This window comes from Aureobasidium namibiae (assembly GCF_000721765.1).
Source record: "Aureobasidium namibiae CBS 147.97 unplaced genomic scaffold scaffold_19, whole genome shotgun sequence".
NCBI lineage: Eukaryota > Fungi > Ascomycota > Dothideomycetes > Dothideales > Saccotheciaceae > Aureobasidium > Aureobasidium namibiae.
The window spans coordinates 347006-363562 of NW_013581190.1; the positions used below are offsets into that span (position 1 = coordinate 347006).

At 51.6% G+C, this 16557-nt stretch overlaps 6 protein-coding genes across 6 annotated transcripts; 5 read left to right on the plus strand and 1 right to left on the minus strand.

The window, feature by feature from the left end:
• Positions 1-167: 167 nt before the first annotated feature.
• M436DRAFT_55533 (putative RuvB-like 2 protein) lies at positions 168-1676 on the plus strand (the record flags this gene model as incomplete). The annotated part of the gene is made up of 3 exons (XM_013568465.1): positions 168-317; positions 369-1365; positions 1429-1676. The coding sequence occupies 3 exons, from the start codon at positions 168-170 to the stop codon at positions 1674-1676; spliced, it is 1395 nt and encodes a 464-aa protein (XP_013423919.1).
• Positions 1677-2193: 517 nt separating this feature from the next.
• Positions 2194-3176, plus strand: M436DRAFT_75895 (SYF2-domain-containing protein; the record flags this gene model as incomplete). Its single annotated transcript, XM_013568542.1, has 2 exons — positions 2194-3033; positions 3096-3176. 2 exons carry the CDS (start codon positions 2194-2196, stop codon positions 3174-3176), a joined length of 921 nt encoding a protein of 306 aa, XP_013423996.1.
• An 894-nt stretch (positions 3177-4070) lies between these two features.
• M436DRAFT_55162 (uncharacterized protein) lies at positions 4071-5434 on the minus strand (the record flags this gene model as incomplete). The annotated part of the gene is made up of 4 exons (XM_013568380.1): positions 4071-4175; positions 4235-4527; positions 4584-5324; positions 5395-5434. 4 exons carry the CDS (start codon positions 5432-5434, stop codon positions 4071-4073), a joined length of 1179 nt encoding a protein of 392 aa, XP_013423834.1.
• A 1355-nt stretch (positions 5435-6789) lies between these two features.
• On the plus strand, positions 6790-7937 carry M436DRAFT_67014 (uncharacterized protein; the record flags this gene model as incomplete). The annotated part of the gene is made up of 4 exons (XM_013568495.1): positions 6790-6933; positions 7054-7349; positions 7448-7611; positions 7648-7937. The coding sequence occupies 4 exons, from the start codon at positions 6790-6792 to the stop codon at positions 7935-7937; spliced, it is 894 nt and encodes a 297-aa protein (XP_013423949.1).
• A 1281-nt stretch (positions 7938-9218) lies between these two features.
• M436DRAFT_85222 (uncharacterized protein) lies at positions 9219-15113 on the plus strand (the record flags this gene model as incomplete). The annotated part of the gene is made up of 1 exon (XM_013568543.1): positions 9219-15113. One exon carries the CDS (start codon positions 9219-9221, stop codon positions 15111-15113), a length of 5895 nt encoding a protein of 1964 aa, XP_013423997.1.
• A 298-nt stretch (positions 15114-15411) lies between these two features.
• Positions 15412-16544, plus strand: M436DRAFT_55187 (Metallo-dependent phosphatase; the record flags this gene model as incomplete). The annotated part of the gene is made up of 2 exons (XM_013568386.1): positions 15412-15858; positions 16002-16544. Coding segments are annotated over 2 exons (990 nt in total), but the record flags the coding sequence as incomplete, so codon positions are not given.
• Between the last annotated feature and the right edge of the window lie 13 nt (positions 16545-16557).

Genomic DNA, 16557 nt, shown 5'->3' on the forward strand with positions numbered 1-16557 from the left:
CGGCCTTGGACTTTGGGCGGCGCGGCCGAAGATTGTCCGCCGCTTGCTCGTTGCTCCATCTTCATCACCTTACAGCTTCTAGCTATCCACCCCATCCAATTCTCATCCACACTTCCTGCATCATGTCGGTTGCCAACGGAGGATCTCTCGCGACCACGTCGGGCGGCATGAAGCCCGTTCAAATCGCCCAAGTCAAGGGCAACTCGCGCGAAAACCGCACCGCTGCACACTCTCACATCAAGGGCTTGGGTTTGCGCTCAGATGGCCGCGCAGACACCAACGCTCAGGGCTTTGTCGGTCAGGTTGCTGCTAGAGAGGTTGGTAGGCTCCGTGTCTTGCGCGATTCTCCTACTAAAACATCGTAATAGGCTGCTGGTGTTGTCGTCGATTTGATCAGAGCAAAGAAGATGGCCGGTCGCGCTGTCCTCCTCGCCGGAGGTCCTGGAACTGGCAAGACTGCCCTCGCCCTGGCCGTGTCACAAGAGTTGGGAACAAAGGTGCCCTTCTGCCCCATCGTCGCCTCCGAGGTCTACAGCACAGAAGTCAAGAAGACCGAAGCCTTGATGGAGAACTTCCGCCGTGCCATTGGTCTGCGTGTCCACGAAACAAAGGAGGTCTACGAGGGAGAGGTCACCGAGTTGACCCCTGAAGAGGCCGAGAACCCCCTGGGTGGCTACGGTCGCACCATTTCACACCTGCTCATCACCATGCGCTCTGCCCGTGGTACCAAGAAGCTACGTCTGGATCCCAGCATCTACGAGGCCATCCAAAAAGAGCGCGTCCGCGTCGGAGATGTCATCTACATTGAAGCAAACACTGGTGCTGTTAAGCGTGTTGGTCGCAGCGACGCATTCGCTACCGAGTTCGATCTGGAAGCCGAGGAATACGTCCCCGTACCAAAGGGAGAGGTCCACAAGAAGAAGCAGGTCGTCCAGGACGTCACTCTTCACGACCTGGATATTGCAAACGCTCGTCCTCAGGGTGGTCAAGATGTCATGAGCATGATGGGCCAGCTGATGAAGCCTCGCAAGACCGAAATCACCGACAAGCTACGCGCTGAGATCAACAAGGTCGTCAACAAATACATCGATCAAGGTGTTGCAGAACTTGTACCAGGTGTTTTGTTCATTGACGAAGTGCACATGCTCGACCTGGAATGTTTCACCTACCTCAACCGCGCTCTCGAATCATCAATCTCTCCCATCGTCATCCTCGCATCCAACCGTGGCTCTACTACCATCCGTGGAACCGACAACCTCGTCTCTGCACACGGTATTCCTCCGGATCTTCTCAACCGCCTCCTCATCATTCCCACCCACCCTTACTCGGCCAACGAGATCCGCAGCATCGTCGCAACTCGCGCACGTCTCGAATACAGCAGCGCCGCACCGCCATCTCTGCAGGCTGACAAGCCAGGTGCCGCCCAAGGACTTGTACAAACCACACAACTCGCCGACGAATCTCTGGATCTGTTGACCAAGCACGGTGAGCGCGTGAGTCTGCGTTATGCCATCCAACTTCTTGCACCCGCTGCCATCCTCTCGCGATGCAGAGGTTCGGATAACAATTTGGTCACGGCGCAAGATATCAACGAGGCTGTAGATCTGTTCTGGGATGCTGGTCGTAGTGCTAGTGTGTTGAGGGAACAGGGTACTAGCACTGGGTTCATCTCATAAAAGGATATGTCGGTTTAGCATTTGGCGTTCGAATGGAAGATTTATGGAGCAGGTGTTTTATGGCGTAGACGGCCAATGGACGGCATGGCAAGTAGCCTCGCAGAAAGATGTGGCTACTGTACGAATTCAAAATGATATCAACTTTGATCAAGCCTTCTGCGATGGAACAAGCACTGTGCCAGATGAATTGACTGTCGCGTGTTTTTGATTTGCATCAAGCAAGAAAACTGCTATCACGTCGAACAATCAAGGTGAGCCTCGAACGTTGCTTATGAAGGCCTCGACTAGCACTGTTATGATCGGATACTCCTACTACACAGAATAGTAAACACACAAGCCGACCATCGGATGTGTCTCGAGTTTTATGTTGATGGATGATGGAGATTATTTACTCAGCCAGGGTCATCCCCAAGTCAAGAATGACGAAGTCGTGCATCTCGACATGTTTCGATCGCGACTTGGACATTCAATCTTCCTCTCCCATCCTCACACTCAATACATCTCACCAACAGCAATCATGTCATCAACACTCAAGCGCAAGCCCTCCCCATCAGAAGACGACTCTCTGGCCGAATCATCCAAGCGCCGCTTCACCGAGACAACCACAGAGGATACCGCACCCTCACAAGACAACGACACAGGCGCATCCTCCGCGGCACCCACACCCACACCAACGTCAACATCAGACTCTCCAGCACCCTCATCGCAAGCCGATCGTCTCGCCCGCTTTGCCGCCCTGCGCAACAGAAACAAATCCTCACGCGACGACAATCGCAAAGCCACAACTCTAGAAGTATCCCGCGCCTCTGCAGACCCGAACGCTTTAGCCGCACTCTCCCGTCGCAAAGAACGCGCTACCGAGAAACTGTTACACGCACAAACCCTCGAAGACGGCGACGACTGGGATCGCAAGCGCGCCTGGGACTGGACGGCCGAGGAATCAGCTGCCTGGGACAAGAAACTCGCCAAGAAAAAGGCACACCGCGATAATGTTGCCTTCCAAGATTTCGGGCAAGACGCGAATAAAATCTACAAGCGACAAGTCAGGGATATGAATCCCGATGTTTCAAACTACGAGGCGGAGAAAATGGCTGCTGTGGAGAGGGCTGCTCAGTCAGGAGGTTTAGAGATTGTGGAGACGGAAGATGGAGAACTGATTGCCGTGGACAAGGATGGCAGCTTCTACAGCACAAAAGACTCGACTGATTTCGTGGGGAATAAGCCAAGCAAGGAAAAGATTGATAAGTTGGTGGGCGAGATACAGAAGGCTGAGGAGGTCAGACTCAAAAAGAGGAAGGAGAGGAGTGGCAAGGAGGAGGATGGTGATGTTACGTACATTAACGACAAGAACAAGCAGGTAAGTTTTACTGCAAACGGGGATGTAGGTTGGAAGAGTTTTCTGACATTGAGTGACCACAGTTTAACCAAAAATTGGCGAGGTTCTACAACAAGTACACTTCGGAAATCAGAGACAGCTTCGAGAGGGGTACTGCTATTTGAGCGATTCTGCCATATTCAGAATCACTGGAGCAGCCTAGGAGGATGCACCGACGAAGACGAAAGATCGGTCAAGATATACATATACCCAGTCTTGACAGCAAAAATTGAAAACCCAAAAGGTGAAGTTCAACTCTGCTTGAGCGAGCAGGAAAGCACCAGACATGCTACTTCTTCCTTCCCAACACCACAAACAATTAGCTTCTCCCATTCTTACCACGACGAGGCGGAGAACAGAATGACGATGTACTTACACGCGAATGTAGAGGTCAGCCCAACGTGCTCGAGAACAAGCTCAAAACGGATATCTAACAGTAACTTATTCTATCAAGCATCTCTCTGCGCAGGTATATATCACGGGGTCGTATTCCCCAAGCGAGCTGTGCATTCTGGTGGCTTTTAAGCATCGAGGAGGAGAACGGAAGATAGACCCAGACCATGTGACACTATCCACCTACAAGGATCTGAGATACTAGCAAAGGGCACAGTAGCTGTAGCATGAGAGATGCATCAAGAGGGAGCCTGGAGTCAATTGGTTCTCGATGGATACTGGCCATAGCTCTCGAGGTGGTTGTGCATTTTTAGAGTTACCCGTGAGAAGCCTCTGGGAGAGCAGGAATTGAAGATGTGAACATGACCAGGATGGAAGATCGCTCGATTCTAGAAGGCAAGCAGACAGTCGAGAAGTATTCGTTCTATGTTAGTATGTTGCACGATAGATGAAAGCTGCACACGTGACAGATATAAGATTGAAACAATGAGAAACAAGACAGATTGATGGGGTGGGAATCATTTTGAATTTTAGCACTCGTCTTCCCCAGTTGCCAGACCGCTAATTGAATAACAAAACGCCGGTCATGTCGCAAGCAAGACTTTTCATAGCTGAGAAGAGAACATTTAAGCGGAACGCTCGAGGTCCTTCTTGAGGGTACCCATGAACTGCTTCTTCTCGGCGGGGGTCTGGTAGGCACCGTGACCGAACTTGGAGGATGTATCAATCCACTAGTTGGAGTCAGAAAACGTTTTGTCAAAAGAGGAGGGCTAGGGATCAGATGGCTTACCTTGAGCTCGACCTTCTCGGTGGCGCGGCGGGCAGTGTGGATGAACATGGACTTGCGGAGAGTGACAACGCGCTTCTTGACACCGGGGACGGAACCCTTGAGCATAATGAAGTCGTTGTTAATCTCTCCGTAGCGGACGAAGCCACCCATGGGGGTGATGGTCTTCTTGGAGACATCGAACTCGGTCGAGGCGTTGCCAGCATCGTCACCGCGGCCAATACGGTAGATCTTGTGGTTGACCGAGGTACGGTGGTGGTAACCGTCCTGACCGGCACGAGCGACGGTCCACTGGACTGGGTGGACGTTAGTATCAGAGAACAAATGTGCAAGTCAGGTTGCCAAAACATACCGTGCGAAGGGTGCCAGGCACCGATACAAGCGACCTTACGGAGACCCTTGTGGGTCTTTCTCGGGAGCTTCTTGGTGCCCCAACGGGAGGTAACACCAGAGAAACCGTGACCCTTGGTGACGGCGATGCAGTCAATCATCTCGTCCTTCTCGAAGATGGAGCTGATCTCGATGGGCTTCTCGAAGAGGCCGTTGGCGAAGTCAACCTTGTCGGCAACGGAGCCACCGTTGACCTGGATCTCCATAAGGTGGGCCTTCTTCTGCTTAAGAGGGGTCTTGTGAATCTGGGTGTGGGCGAGGACACGGACGACAGTGCAGTACTTCTTGATGCGCTCGAGGTCGCGGGTGACGGACTGGCCAGCGTTCTCGGAGTGCTTCTTGGCGTACTTGGTGAAGGCCTTCTTCTTGGACTTGTACCAGTTCTTGTAGAAGCGACGCTTGACCTCGTCGGACAAGTGCTCGGCCCAGACGGTGGTCAGGGAACGGAGACCGCGGGGAGTCTCGATGTAACCGACAAGACCGACGGCGACCATGGGAGGGGTCTCGATGATGGTGACGGCCTCAACGATCTCCTTCTTGTGGAGCTTGGCACCGGGACGGTCGAGGTCGCGGACGATGGTGGACATGCCGGCCTTGTAGCCCATGGCAGCAGTCAAGTGGACGGGCTTCTTGGAGTCATCCTTGGGGAACGACTTGGCCTTACCACGGTGGTGGATGGTTCTCTTGCGAGGAAGGAAGGCCACTGTGCGCGCGCGTTAGCATTTGGACGTGGCGAGCTGGCGGTGGTTGCTGTAGGCGCTGGGTGTACTGACAAGAGCCGTGACGGGGAGCCTCGAACTTTCTGTGCGACATGTTGACTGCTGTGGTTAGTTGACAACGAGGATGACCTGAAAATCCAGAGAGAGAGAGGCCGCTGAAATTTGCAAAAGCCCAGAGTGCAAGTCTTGGCACGGTGGTCCTCGCTTAGTTTCTGCGCACCAAAGTCATGTGATTTTGCTGTCTAGTTGCACGTCTGGACTCTGCCTCCACTTGCTCAACATCCACAAAGTGTTCAATGCTTTATGAGCAAGTGGCAAACAGCAAGCATTACGTTTTTCTTCACTTCGGCGCATCCTGTGGAGCTGTGAGGGGCGAATTGTTTCGATGTCTGGCAAGGCAAGAGCACCGCCAAGCCGAATGCTTCAGAGGAGACACTACCTCGAGCAGGCACACGACTCCCTCGACATGGATCGTCTTCTCACTGCACTGATGCAAGCTGCTGCCGAAGGGATTGAGATGCATATCACTTTCCAGAGTAGTACAGTAGGTCACAGGTAGAGGCCATCTCGTGCTTTCTTCACGAATTCAATCCGACAGACATTCGTGCTCTTCAACATTGTATAACAGCTTTCATCCTGGCAGAGAAGTGTCGACAGATTTTCCAGGCACAGTGTCTAATCTTCCCTCAATTCTTTCCCGATGACAAACCTGCACAAGAAGATTGACAGCTACTTGAGTCGTAGAAGCTAGCATGTTCTCGTGTCTTTTCCCGAAAGCATTCCTGTACAGAGTGTCGACAAATGCCTGCTTCCAAAACCTTCTGGAATGAGCTCATGGTGCGGTTGTCGACAAGTTCCTGCGGCATTGGGGCTGGGAGGTTTTCGGGATCTTTTCGATACGAGTGCTCAGGCAGTGGTGTCGACAGGTGCCTGCGGCGTAGCGGCTAAGAGGTCTTACGCATTGTTTCGGCAGAAGTGCTCGGGCAGTGGTGTCGACAGATATTTGTGGCGAAGAGGCTGATGAACGATGGAATCTTTCCGATGCATGACGCTCGCGGTAGGAGTGTCGAGCGATCTTCGAGGTCAAGAGGTAAGACGTAGAATCGCATCTTTGTGCATGGAGCTCACCGCTCAGTTGAGCATTTCCTCATTTGCTGCTCTGCACCCCCAAATTTCTAACAGAACTCAGCTTTCACAAGCTTCACGATTTCCTATCCGCACTTACCTTACACTCTCTTGTTGCATGATTGCACTTACTCCATCTGGGCTCCCCTTGCCCGTTCCTTTCCATAACTTGTCCGCCGCTCGAATTGTTTCTCTCTTTCATTTCCTTTTGTGGCCTGCAACTCCTTCTCGTATCTGTCTGCGAAACTTCTTTCTGCACATACAACACTCTGCTTTACATTCTGTCTGCACTCTCGTTATCTTTGCGCATTTGTCGACAGCGGCATGGCTGGTCGGCCCCCTCAGCGAACCATCAACGTCAGAGAGTCCATGCTCGCCGATGCAACCAAGGCGCGCGAGGACAGCCTTGCGGCTCTGATGGCCGCCGACCTTTATGCATATGGGGCTCTCAGCTGCCAGAATTTTCGGGTTAAGGCGCGACAGAATGGAAAGACTTCCGAGAGATAATTCTGGGGAAGAAGTCAGTGTTTCAGCGTCGACAGCTTCTCGATGCCTTGCTGAGGCATTATCACTAGTGCCTTACACAAGCCGACCGACGACGACTCCTTGCGTTTCGTTGTCAACGTGCCCAAACGTGTGCAAGGCCACACCAAGACGAACGGCTCGACTGCCATGTCTTCTTTACATCTGTCATCTTGGATCCGCGAGACACTAGTGCATCTGCAGATTGCACACAACTTCCAGCAGTCCACCAAAGGCGTTTATATGCTCAAGTCTCTCCTGCAGGATTTATTGGACCAAGGCTTGTACAACGCGGTTACGGTGTCGACGAGTATTACTAACGCCCTCGTAGGAGAATTTACCCAAGAGCCAACTCGACGAAAGTGGGTGCCTAAGGTAACCATCCTGGTCCTTATTGACGGCCTTCTGAGAAACGTCATATTGCACGGCACACCCTCATGGGATATGACACTGACAAAAGAAATGTCCTTGGCGATGCAATCGGCTACGAGAATGCCCACTGGAGCCCTTGCCAAAGCTCATATCTACAGCAACTAGCGGGTGACTCTCCTGGGCGATCTTGTCGTGAAGGCCGTGAAGGACGAGAAAGGCATTCGCTTTCGGCCATTACTCACATTGAGATATGTTAAGGTGCACAAATATGTTGTAACATATGACCAGATAAACAGTTTGCTGACGTTGACGACAGGGGGAACGGTCCAAAGAATCAAACTGTCGCCTTGGACTCTCCTGTTGACACTGTTCACAAAGTCGCGGATCCCGTCAAGCTTATCTTGATCTTGGAGCTTCGGACGGGCGCAATTCGAGCGAAATCTGTCAACAAACAGTTTGTCACAGCCCTGAAGAGGAAAACCCGGATTGTCGAGTGGTCACACCCTGAGTGGCCGCTAATTGTCACGCTTCAAGAAGGCGGCCATGCCAGTCGGGAACACCCAGTTTGGTCACGTTGACAGAAGATTCTAATCTTTGCGGCATAGACGCAGGACTTTCGGCCCAGGGCAGGAGGTCAATGGGACCTCGCCGTGTGCTAATAACTTCAGTCTCCAACGCCTCCTTCTCTCTCACGGAAAGATATAGCGTAACATGGCACAGTGTCTTGTGGACTAGAAGTGAACCCAAAGAGAGTCTAGAGAACATTGCATCTCGATGGACATGATCCGATTCTCGAGATTATTGTGCATTTCTATAGCTATATGCGTTACGAACCTTTGCACATGGAGAGGGCAAATTCCAGAGAGATCATTTTGGAGAAGGAGTCAGTGAATCAGCGTCGACGGCTTCTCGACAGCTGTGCTGCACTATAAGGAATGCTCCGCACAGTCCTGTTCTCATTCTTGATCCTATAGATATCCGTACAGTTTGAGGCGTCAACACAAGAAGTGCATTGTCTCCATACAGAACATGTCACAAACGTTGCAGTATCAATGCACGAGGAACCAAACAGCATCAATCGGAAGATACGATCCTATCTGCTCTCCTTGGAACCAAAACTGCGTCCTGATAGCTCAATGACCACATTGTGCAATGGGCATAGAATCAGCAGAGCAACAAACTCTCAGCCAATTCTCAAAAATATCCATTGCATATTGGCACATGTGCCACCAAAGACGGATGACAGCTTTTGCGACACAAGTCACACGGTACCATTCGCAATATATGGAGGATCTGCAGTCGATGCTGAGACAGTGCAACCTTCAAGCAGATGAGATGGCCCGTGCCTCGAAGCCACTTGCAATAGCCTGGAATAGCCTTCGAGTGGAGTACCCTGGACGCGTTCGTTAGCAACTGGTATAGGAGTCATTGATTGTGAAGAAGCCTCCCATACTCCTTGTAACAAAGTACCCGGAAAACGCAGATTGAATGTCGCATGACCTTCGACTTGCAGATATTCGATGAGCCCGAACAGCGAAGAAGTAGGACAGCAAGAGACGGACAAGACCAAGAAAAGCGCGGGCTTGTAGGTGCATAGATATCCGAAACGACGGCAAGTGGCCTCAAACCTTCGTCTTGTCGCAGCTGGCTCCTTCGCACTCGTACAAAGTTACATGTCGAGACGGTCGCTCGTGAGCCAATCGTCTCTGGAAACACTCGACTAATCCCAGCTCCAAGCTGCCCTCGTGCCCGAAACCACCACTCACCGCTAAGCCCACACGATACGATTCTGCTGCTGTGATTCTCCCTCGGTCAAGAGACACGCGCATACATGAACGGAAGAAGCTAGTTCTATACACATGTCGTGGCGACCGGTCAAACACATCGTACATGCTGTATGCGTGCAGCGATTCGAAGCGAGTCATCCGAACGATATTGCCCTGGAAATTGGAGACGATGTCTATGTCACCGAAGTGGGTGGCGCCGCTCTCGGGTGGTGTCGAGGATGGCTACTGTCGCAACCATCCATTCTTACGGGTCTGGAATGTCAGGATGGCCAAGCACTCATGCCACGAGCATATGCTGGTATCTTCCCACGCAACTGTATCGAGGTCCGAGAGGTCTTGACAGAGGAGGACCAGGTCACGGAAGAAGAGAAGGAACAGCCGGACAATACTCAGGCAAACGGTGGTGCCCAGAACGGCCATGGTCTCCTAGAACTGTCGACCAATACGCCGCGCCGAGGAAAATCGAAGAGGAGGACACGCCTACTGCCACGCAAACCAAACAACGCTCATCTACTACCCATCGACGTGCAGCCGAGGCCGGTGGGCGCGTTGAAAGAAGAGGCTCCTCTCCCTGCTCTTCGCATTGGTGATGCGACACCTTTCTCTAATGAGGAACCTCTGGTCGACGAAATCTCCTCATGCCTGCGCGAGTGGCATTCTACTCACGTACATCAATTAGTACTCAACCACGAGTATGAGCTTTTGGAAAAACTGTCAGACCTGGCTGGCAGATTGGACAATGCGCGCAAACAGCTAATACACGACCTTCTGACCGAGAAGGAGTTGGCTTCTTTGCGAGAGAGGACGGTCTGGGATCTGGTTGACGGAAACAAGCTGCTCCATGGAGAAGTCATTGTTAGAAGCCCGCAGGAGAAGGGTCGCATACTTACTGCGCAAGACAGCATCCCGGAAATGTTGGAGTTGCAGGCGCTCATGAGCATGCGCGATAGACCTCCTCCCCCACCTGCTCAAGAGTCCTTGGTTTCGCACTTACTGGTTGATCTGAAACAAACTGGTGATAGGAGTAGCGAGCCTGGAGTATTGCATATGTATCTGTGTCGTCAAGCATCCGATGCTGTACCACGCGCTGTGTCCGAGGTCTTTGCCGTCGAAGTGCCTTTCGATTGTCACTCGCTCGAAAGTCTTACCCCTAATCAACTGCCAAAGACATTGTTCACGGACTTGACAAAGGCGGAGATAGGCAGTGCAACTGATCCAAGCTCGCATCTATACCTGGTCTGCTTGCTTCATAGAGAAGAAGCTCCCCGGAAACGAGTCATCGCAGCTTCTCAAGCAACGCCTCAGACAGACAGACCGGAGTCCCACAGTCGATCAGAAAGTACGGGCGCCCGTCGTAGCTTCCTTTGGGGCAGTCAGCGCGGTCGCAAAAATCTTGAACGAAGTACTTCTCGAGATCAAGCACGACCGCCAACTCGGGAGTCATCACGATCAAAGATGAGAGGCCGGCCCCAGACACCCGTTGTAGTAGACGCGCAAGGACGTCCCGCGACAGCTGAAAAGAAATTGAGACGTGTCATTGGCTATGGCGCAGTTGAGATTGGCGAACTCATCCGTAAGCATGGCAACACTACCCATAGCATCTCACTCTGGACACCAGCTGAAGCCTTCGAGGAAATCATCGAGGAACCTGTTGTCGGTGCAGACGGTTGGGCAGAGGTGATCAAAAATCTTGTCCGCAGCCCGATGGGTAGCTTTACCAAAGCGCCCTCGGTCGGCAAGTTTCAGCTCGATTTGCATGCCTTTGCTCATCCAAACTCCGACGTACTCATCAAAGATCATCCAGCTCTGTTGCGGGATGTCTACTGTACTCAGGCACTGAACTTGGCTTCTGGATCAGTCCAACAGCGCAGCGATGTATACCTTACTCTCAAAGAGCCCATCCTGCCATCTGGTGCCCACTGCTTCCATCCGCAAGAAGGAAGTGTTGCCATACCTAACGAAGCGGAATTGAGAAACTTGCAACTGACTCTCGAAGTGCGGACCGAGGCTGGAAAGCGCATTGAGAACTCTGTCTGGCCAGCATCGAATCGTCCACCGCATACCGCTTACAGAACCTCGGCTATCGACCGCAGCGAGATCTGGAATCAGACCATTCGTTTGTCGGTTCTCAACGAAGATCTCCCACATGCGCATGTCGTTCTCAGTATTGCAGAGGGCAACCAGTTTCCTTTCGCACTGGCCTGGATACCTTTATGGGATCACCAAGGAGCTGTTTGTACTCATGGTCAGCAGATACTTGCTTTGTGGGACTATAGCGAGTATACCGCTAGTACTGTCCATGGTAGAGGCGCATATCAGATGCTGCCTTCACGTCTCGACCAGCTCCAGATACAGGACAATACTCCGATGGCTGCATTGTCGGTAGACGTCACACTCAGCAGCAGTACTACCCCTCAGGACCCGACTATTAGCTCACTTGTGCAATGGGATGGGACGACAGTACAAGGTCTTCTGCCTCTACTGGGAGGATTCAAGCAGGCCCCAGATGCGGAAATTGTCAAGTTCTTCAAACCTGTTTTGACGGCACTTGACAAGATCTTCGATGTCTTCTACCGTGTGGATGATGACACCGGAACAGGAGTTAGCCTTGGAGAAAATTTCACTGAGCGAGCATTGTCATGCCTAGTTCACATGCTCCATCTCACACGCGATCGTCGATTCAGTAGTACGAAAGGTCTATTTGACGAATACATCCAGGAGCGGCAACATTCGCACGATGCTTCCAAGGGCGTGTGCAGAGCCTTGCGTGCCTTTATCAGCAGGCCGTACGAGGTCGAGGATGCACGAGAGCTGCGCAGTACTCTGAAAGTCTCGGGCCAAGTCATGAAATTCGTTACGAATCGGAGCCAATCTGGATCACCACGAAGCACTTCGTCACTGAATAACGCCGTCTCTTCTGTGCTGGTGGCGTTGGTAAACCTGATGCGTAATCCAAGAGAAGATCTATACGGTACTCAGACAATCTTGGTGCAACATTTCTCTTCTTGGCTTCCTGAGCTTGCTCATGCGATGAACGCCGATGATATTCTTGAGGTCGTTGATGGCATGATGAATGCATCAGCAAGCAAGAAGGGTGGTCTGCGCATACACAGACTGATTATGATCAAGGAGTTATCCAGTCAAAACACCTTCTCCGCTCCCAATGCACTGCTTAAGCTACATGCTTTGACCATAGGATGGCTTGAAAGCTACTGGCCAGATGCTTCTAACTTGTCTGAGCAAAAGATAGAGGGTGTCAGAATGTGTTGTTCGATCCTACGCACTCAGCAAGCGCAGATCTCCAACGCTGCACAGTCCTTACATTACATCTGGAGACTTATAGAAGCTTACCACGTCATCCATGAATACCTGGAAAGTGGAGGAAATGGGAGGGCATCCTCTCTCTCCGTTAACAAACCGAGGAAGTCTCTGTCCTATCTCTTTCCGGACCACTACCCCTTCCTGAGTATGCCTGTGGACGCGACAAAAGTACCTTCTGAGGTTTTGATGGAACTCGCCGCAGTGCTTGACTCTTTCTTCCAGAATGGGCCACCACAAGGCCAAATTTTCTTGAACGGAACTCCATCTGATTCGAAGACAATGCAGCAGGATTTTTTGCTGAAGGCTTTCAGGGTCTTCAAGTCCATCCACAATGGAGAAGCCTTTCCAACGCAGTGGCTTAGTTTGCATGTCACCCATGCAAAAGTCGCTGTCATTGCTCTCCAGTGGTTACTCGATATGCTCTCTGCAAACTTTGTGCCCTCTGAAGATGACAGCGGCGTCAACGATGTCATGGAGTTCAACCCTGATCTATGGGAACTCTGGTTCCAGATATTAATCGATCTTGCTTTGAGCAAAACGGTGTCGATGGAAACTTTCACCGAACAGACAAGACGAGCCATCTGGACGATCGGTGGAGATATTCGCGCTGATGCTGCCGACCTACTCCAAAAAGGATGGGCTTGCTTGGGCTGGCAGGCTCCTCCAGAGTACGTGCAAGTGCTCTATCCTATGGATCGAGTTGGTGGGTATCAAGTGGGTCTGTCTACTGAGATCATTCCATCTATTGTCAAATTATGTATGGGGCTTCACGATCAGCTGCAATCTGTTGGGCTTGACATATTGCGCTCCATCATCGTCAGTGAATGGCAACTGAACGAGAATCTGGGTGTAGTCCAAGCCGCCATCATCAACGCCTTTGACACTATGCACCGCCAGGATGCCGCCATACAGAGCCCGTTCGCGTCCGCTTTCTTGGAACGCCTGGGGAAACACTTTGCTCTTGTCAAAAGTACTGAGCTGAATGTGCTTTTCGAAGCTGTGATGGACGTGATCTCAGAGGTCGGTCGATTGTTCAACGTACTGGCCGATTTGGGCGACGTGAGAGACCCTGCTTCTCGTATGGTACAACTCCTTCGTCTCATGGATTTCTTGCGATTGAGTGGCCAGGAGGAAGCATACGTGTGCCGAATCCACGAGCTTACCGAGCTCCATATCCAGTCGAAGAACTATTCTAGTGCAGCATGTGCACTGAACCTCCACGTCGAGGTACTGAACGAGAGTCAGCCATTCAGACTCCTTGTTGCAGTGAAGGTACCTGGGCTTGAGACTCCCACAGAGTTAGTGCAATCACGAAAGGATCGGCTGTACCGAACCATGGCCACGTACTTTGAGAAGGGCTACTGCTGGGAGAATGTTCTCAGAACTCTCAAACAGCTCGCCGGAGGACGTGAAGCCACCTGGGACGCTGCTGGTATCGCGCAGGTCCGCTTAGACGAGGCACGCATTTACAACACTTTGGCCGCCGGGCCGGTACCACTGCCCCGGTTCTTCTACGTTGCCTTTAGTGACCATGAACTCTTCCCAGGGTCTGTACGGGGCCAGCACTTCATCTTCGAAGGCCCCTCGAACTGCGACAGGAAGAGTTTCTCGACGTTGCTCCAAGTGCAGTATCCTTACGTCTTGAACCTGGGACCAGACTACACGAATCCCACATCAACGACAAACGATCCGGCTGTCAAGATCAGTCCTGTCACTGTGTACAAGAATCAGTTGCATCCCATCAATCAGCAAGGTGGCGTCGCGCCGGGGTATCGGGAGCACTGTCTGACCGCTCAACCGATTGCGTTTGCCATGACAAGCCGCCATGACAATCCATCTATCAGTGTTATCGATCAAGTTGTCGAAAAGACCGTGTTCTACACGCAAACGGCATTCCCAACAGTATTGTCTTATTGCCCCATCACTCGAGAGGAGCGAGTTGTCTTGACACCGATGCAAGCAGCCATCGATCGCACCCAGCGCAAGACACTGAACATAGCAGTTGCAACTCACTCCACTGCCAGCAAAGGAGAATCACATGTGGAAACACTGATTGAGACAATTCAATCGAGCGTAGACACGAATACCAGCGGTAGTGTCGCCGAGTACCACAAACTGCTTGAGTCCTTCCAGTCCCGTCCAGGAACAGGCAGCACCGCCAACAACACCATGGCAGAAGCCCAAAGTATCTACCGCGACGGATATGGCGAGCCAAAGACCAAGGAAACACAATTGCGGGATATTCTCGTCATCTCACTCGAGGACCATGCCCGTAGCATCGAACTTGCTATATCCTCTCCTTTCATCCCTACGCACATCAAAGAGATGCTGCGAGCCAGCTTCGAAGACAGCTTTTTGTCGGAATTGCATGCGATATATCCTTCGAGAGATTGGCAATTGAGATCTGCAGCATGGCAGAACACGGAGATACCGCAGATGCCTGCGGCGATGCGTGAAAGAGCACCTAGCGATGTTCTCACTATCGACACACAACATACCGAACAGGCGGCCCATAAACCTAGAGGTCGACGCGCTTCCATCAAGAAAAGGTTGAGTTTCTTAAGTTTGGGAAGTAAGGATAAAAGTAGTGGTGGTGACGGTGGGACGAGGAGCCATAGCAGGGCGAGCAGTAGGACGAGGTTTTGATGGATGAAAATTTGTGATTGTTTGTGGTCAAGTCTTCTGTTTATCTTTCAGCTATCATCTAGATACCCATTTTGCTATCTCGTGTATATCTCTATATGAGTACTTTCTTATTCGCATCGGGACGATTGTGAAGCTGGTGTACCAAGCTTCATGCATCCACGCGTGACGCAACGCGAATAAACAAAAGACGTCTCAAGCATCGGTGCTTCCCAAACCTCGACCGACTCAACTTTCATCTTGCATACGCTGCCTCAAGTAAATCCGGACTATTTTCTTACTGGCCCACCAGAGCGAACCAACCTTCTCCAGAATGTCGGCTCGAACGGTCAAGACACGCATCCTGATAATCAGCGATACGCACTCCACGCCCCTTGCACCTGCCTCCTCGTCTCAGCCCTTCCGCCACCCTCTTCCCTCGGCAGATGTCCTCATCCACTGTGGGGATCTTACCATGGAGGGTCTGGCCTCCGAATATCGCAAGACACTCGATATGCTTGCTTCCATCGATGCACCGGTAAAGCTGATTATCGCGGGGAACCATGATAGGACGTTGGACAAGACTTGGATGAGGAATCACGAGAGACTTTTATGGGGAAAGAAGTGGGAGGAGACGTATGAGGAGGCCAGAGCGATGTGGTTTAGGAAAGAGGGACGGGCCGTGAGAGAGGGAGTAAGAATGTTGGAGGAGGGGATTCATGAGGTTGAAGTGGGAAATGGAGCGGTGTTGAAGGTGAGTGGTTTCTTAGTCTTTCTTGCTTTCTTGTTGCCTTTATCTATTGGTTGCGTAAAGAGAAAATCGCAGAGATTGACAACATAGAAATGTATTGGTTGAAGACATTAACAATTAACATCCCCCATTAGCTCTACACATCTCCCTACCAACCCGAGTTCTACGACTGGGCATTCCCTTACGAAAAACACGAAGACCGCTACAACTACCCCTCCCAAACTCTCTCTGACGCCACAAATATCGCCATCAACCCCATCCCCTCATTTTCAGAGCAGGAAATCGATATCATCTGTACACACGGACCGCCCTACAAACATGGAGACATGACTGCACATGGGAACGTGGGATGTCCGCATTTGCTCAAAGCAGTGGCTAGAGCAAAGCCATTGGTGCATTGTTTCGGTCATATTCATGAGGGATGGGGTGCAGAGTGTGTGACATGGGATGAGGTGTTGGATACTGAGGAGAAGGAGACGATGGAGCAGTTCAAGACACAGGGGTGGAAAAAGCATGTTAAAGAGGTTGAGAGGATTGAGGTGGTGGAGAAAGAAGTCAAGAAGCAGAGAGCAGTGTTTGTGAATGGAAGAGACATCAAGAGGGGCGAGCAGACGCTGATGGTTAATGCGGCGATTATGGATGTCGGGTACAGTCCTGTCAACGCGCCATTCGTTGTGGACTTGGACCTGCCGATGAAGGGATGATGGTGGGAAGATG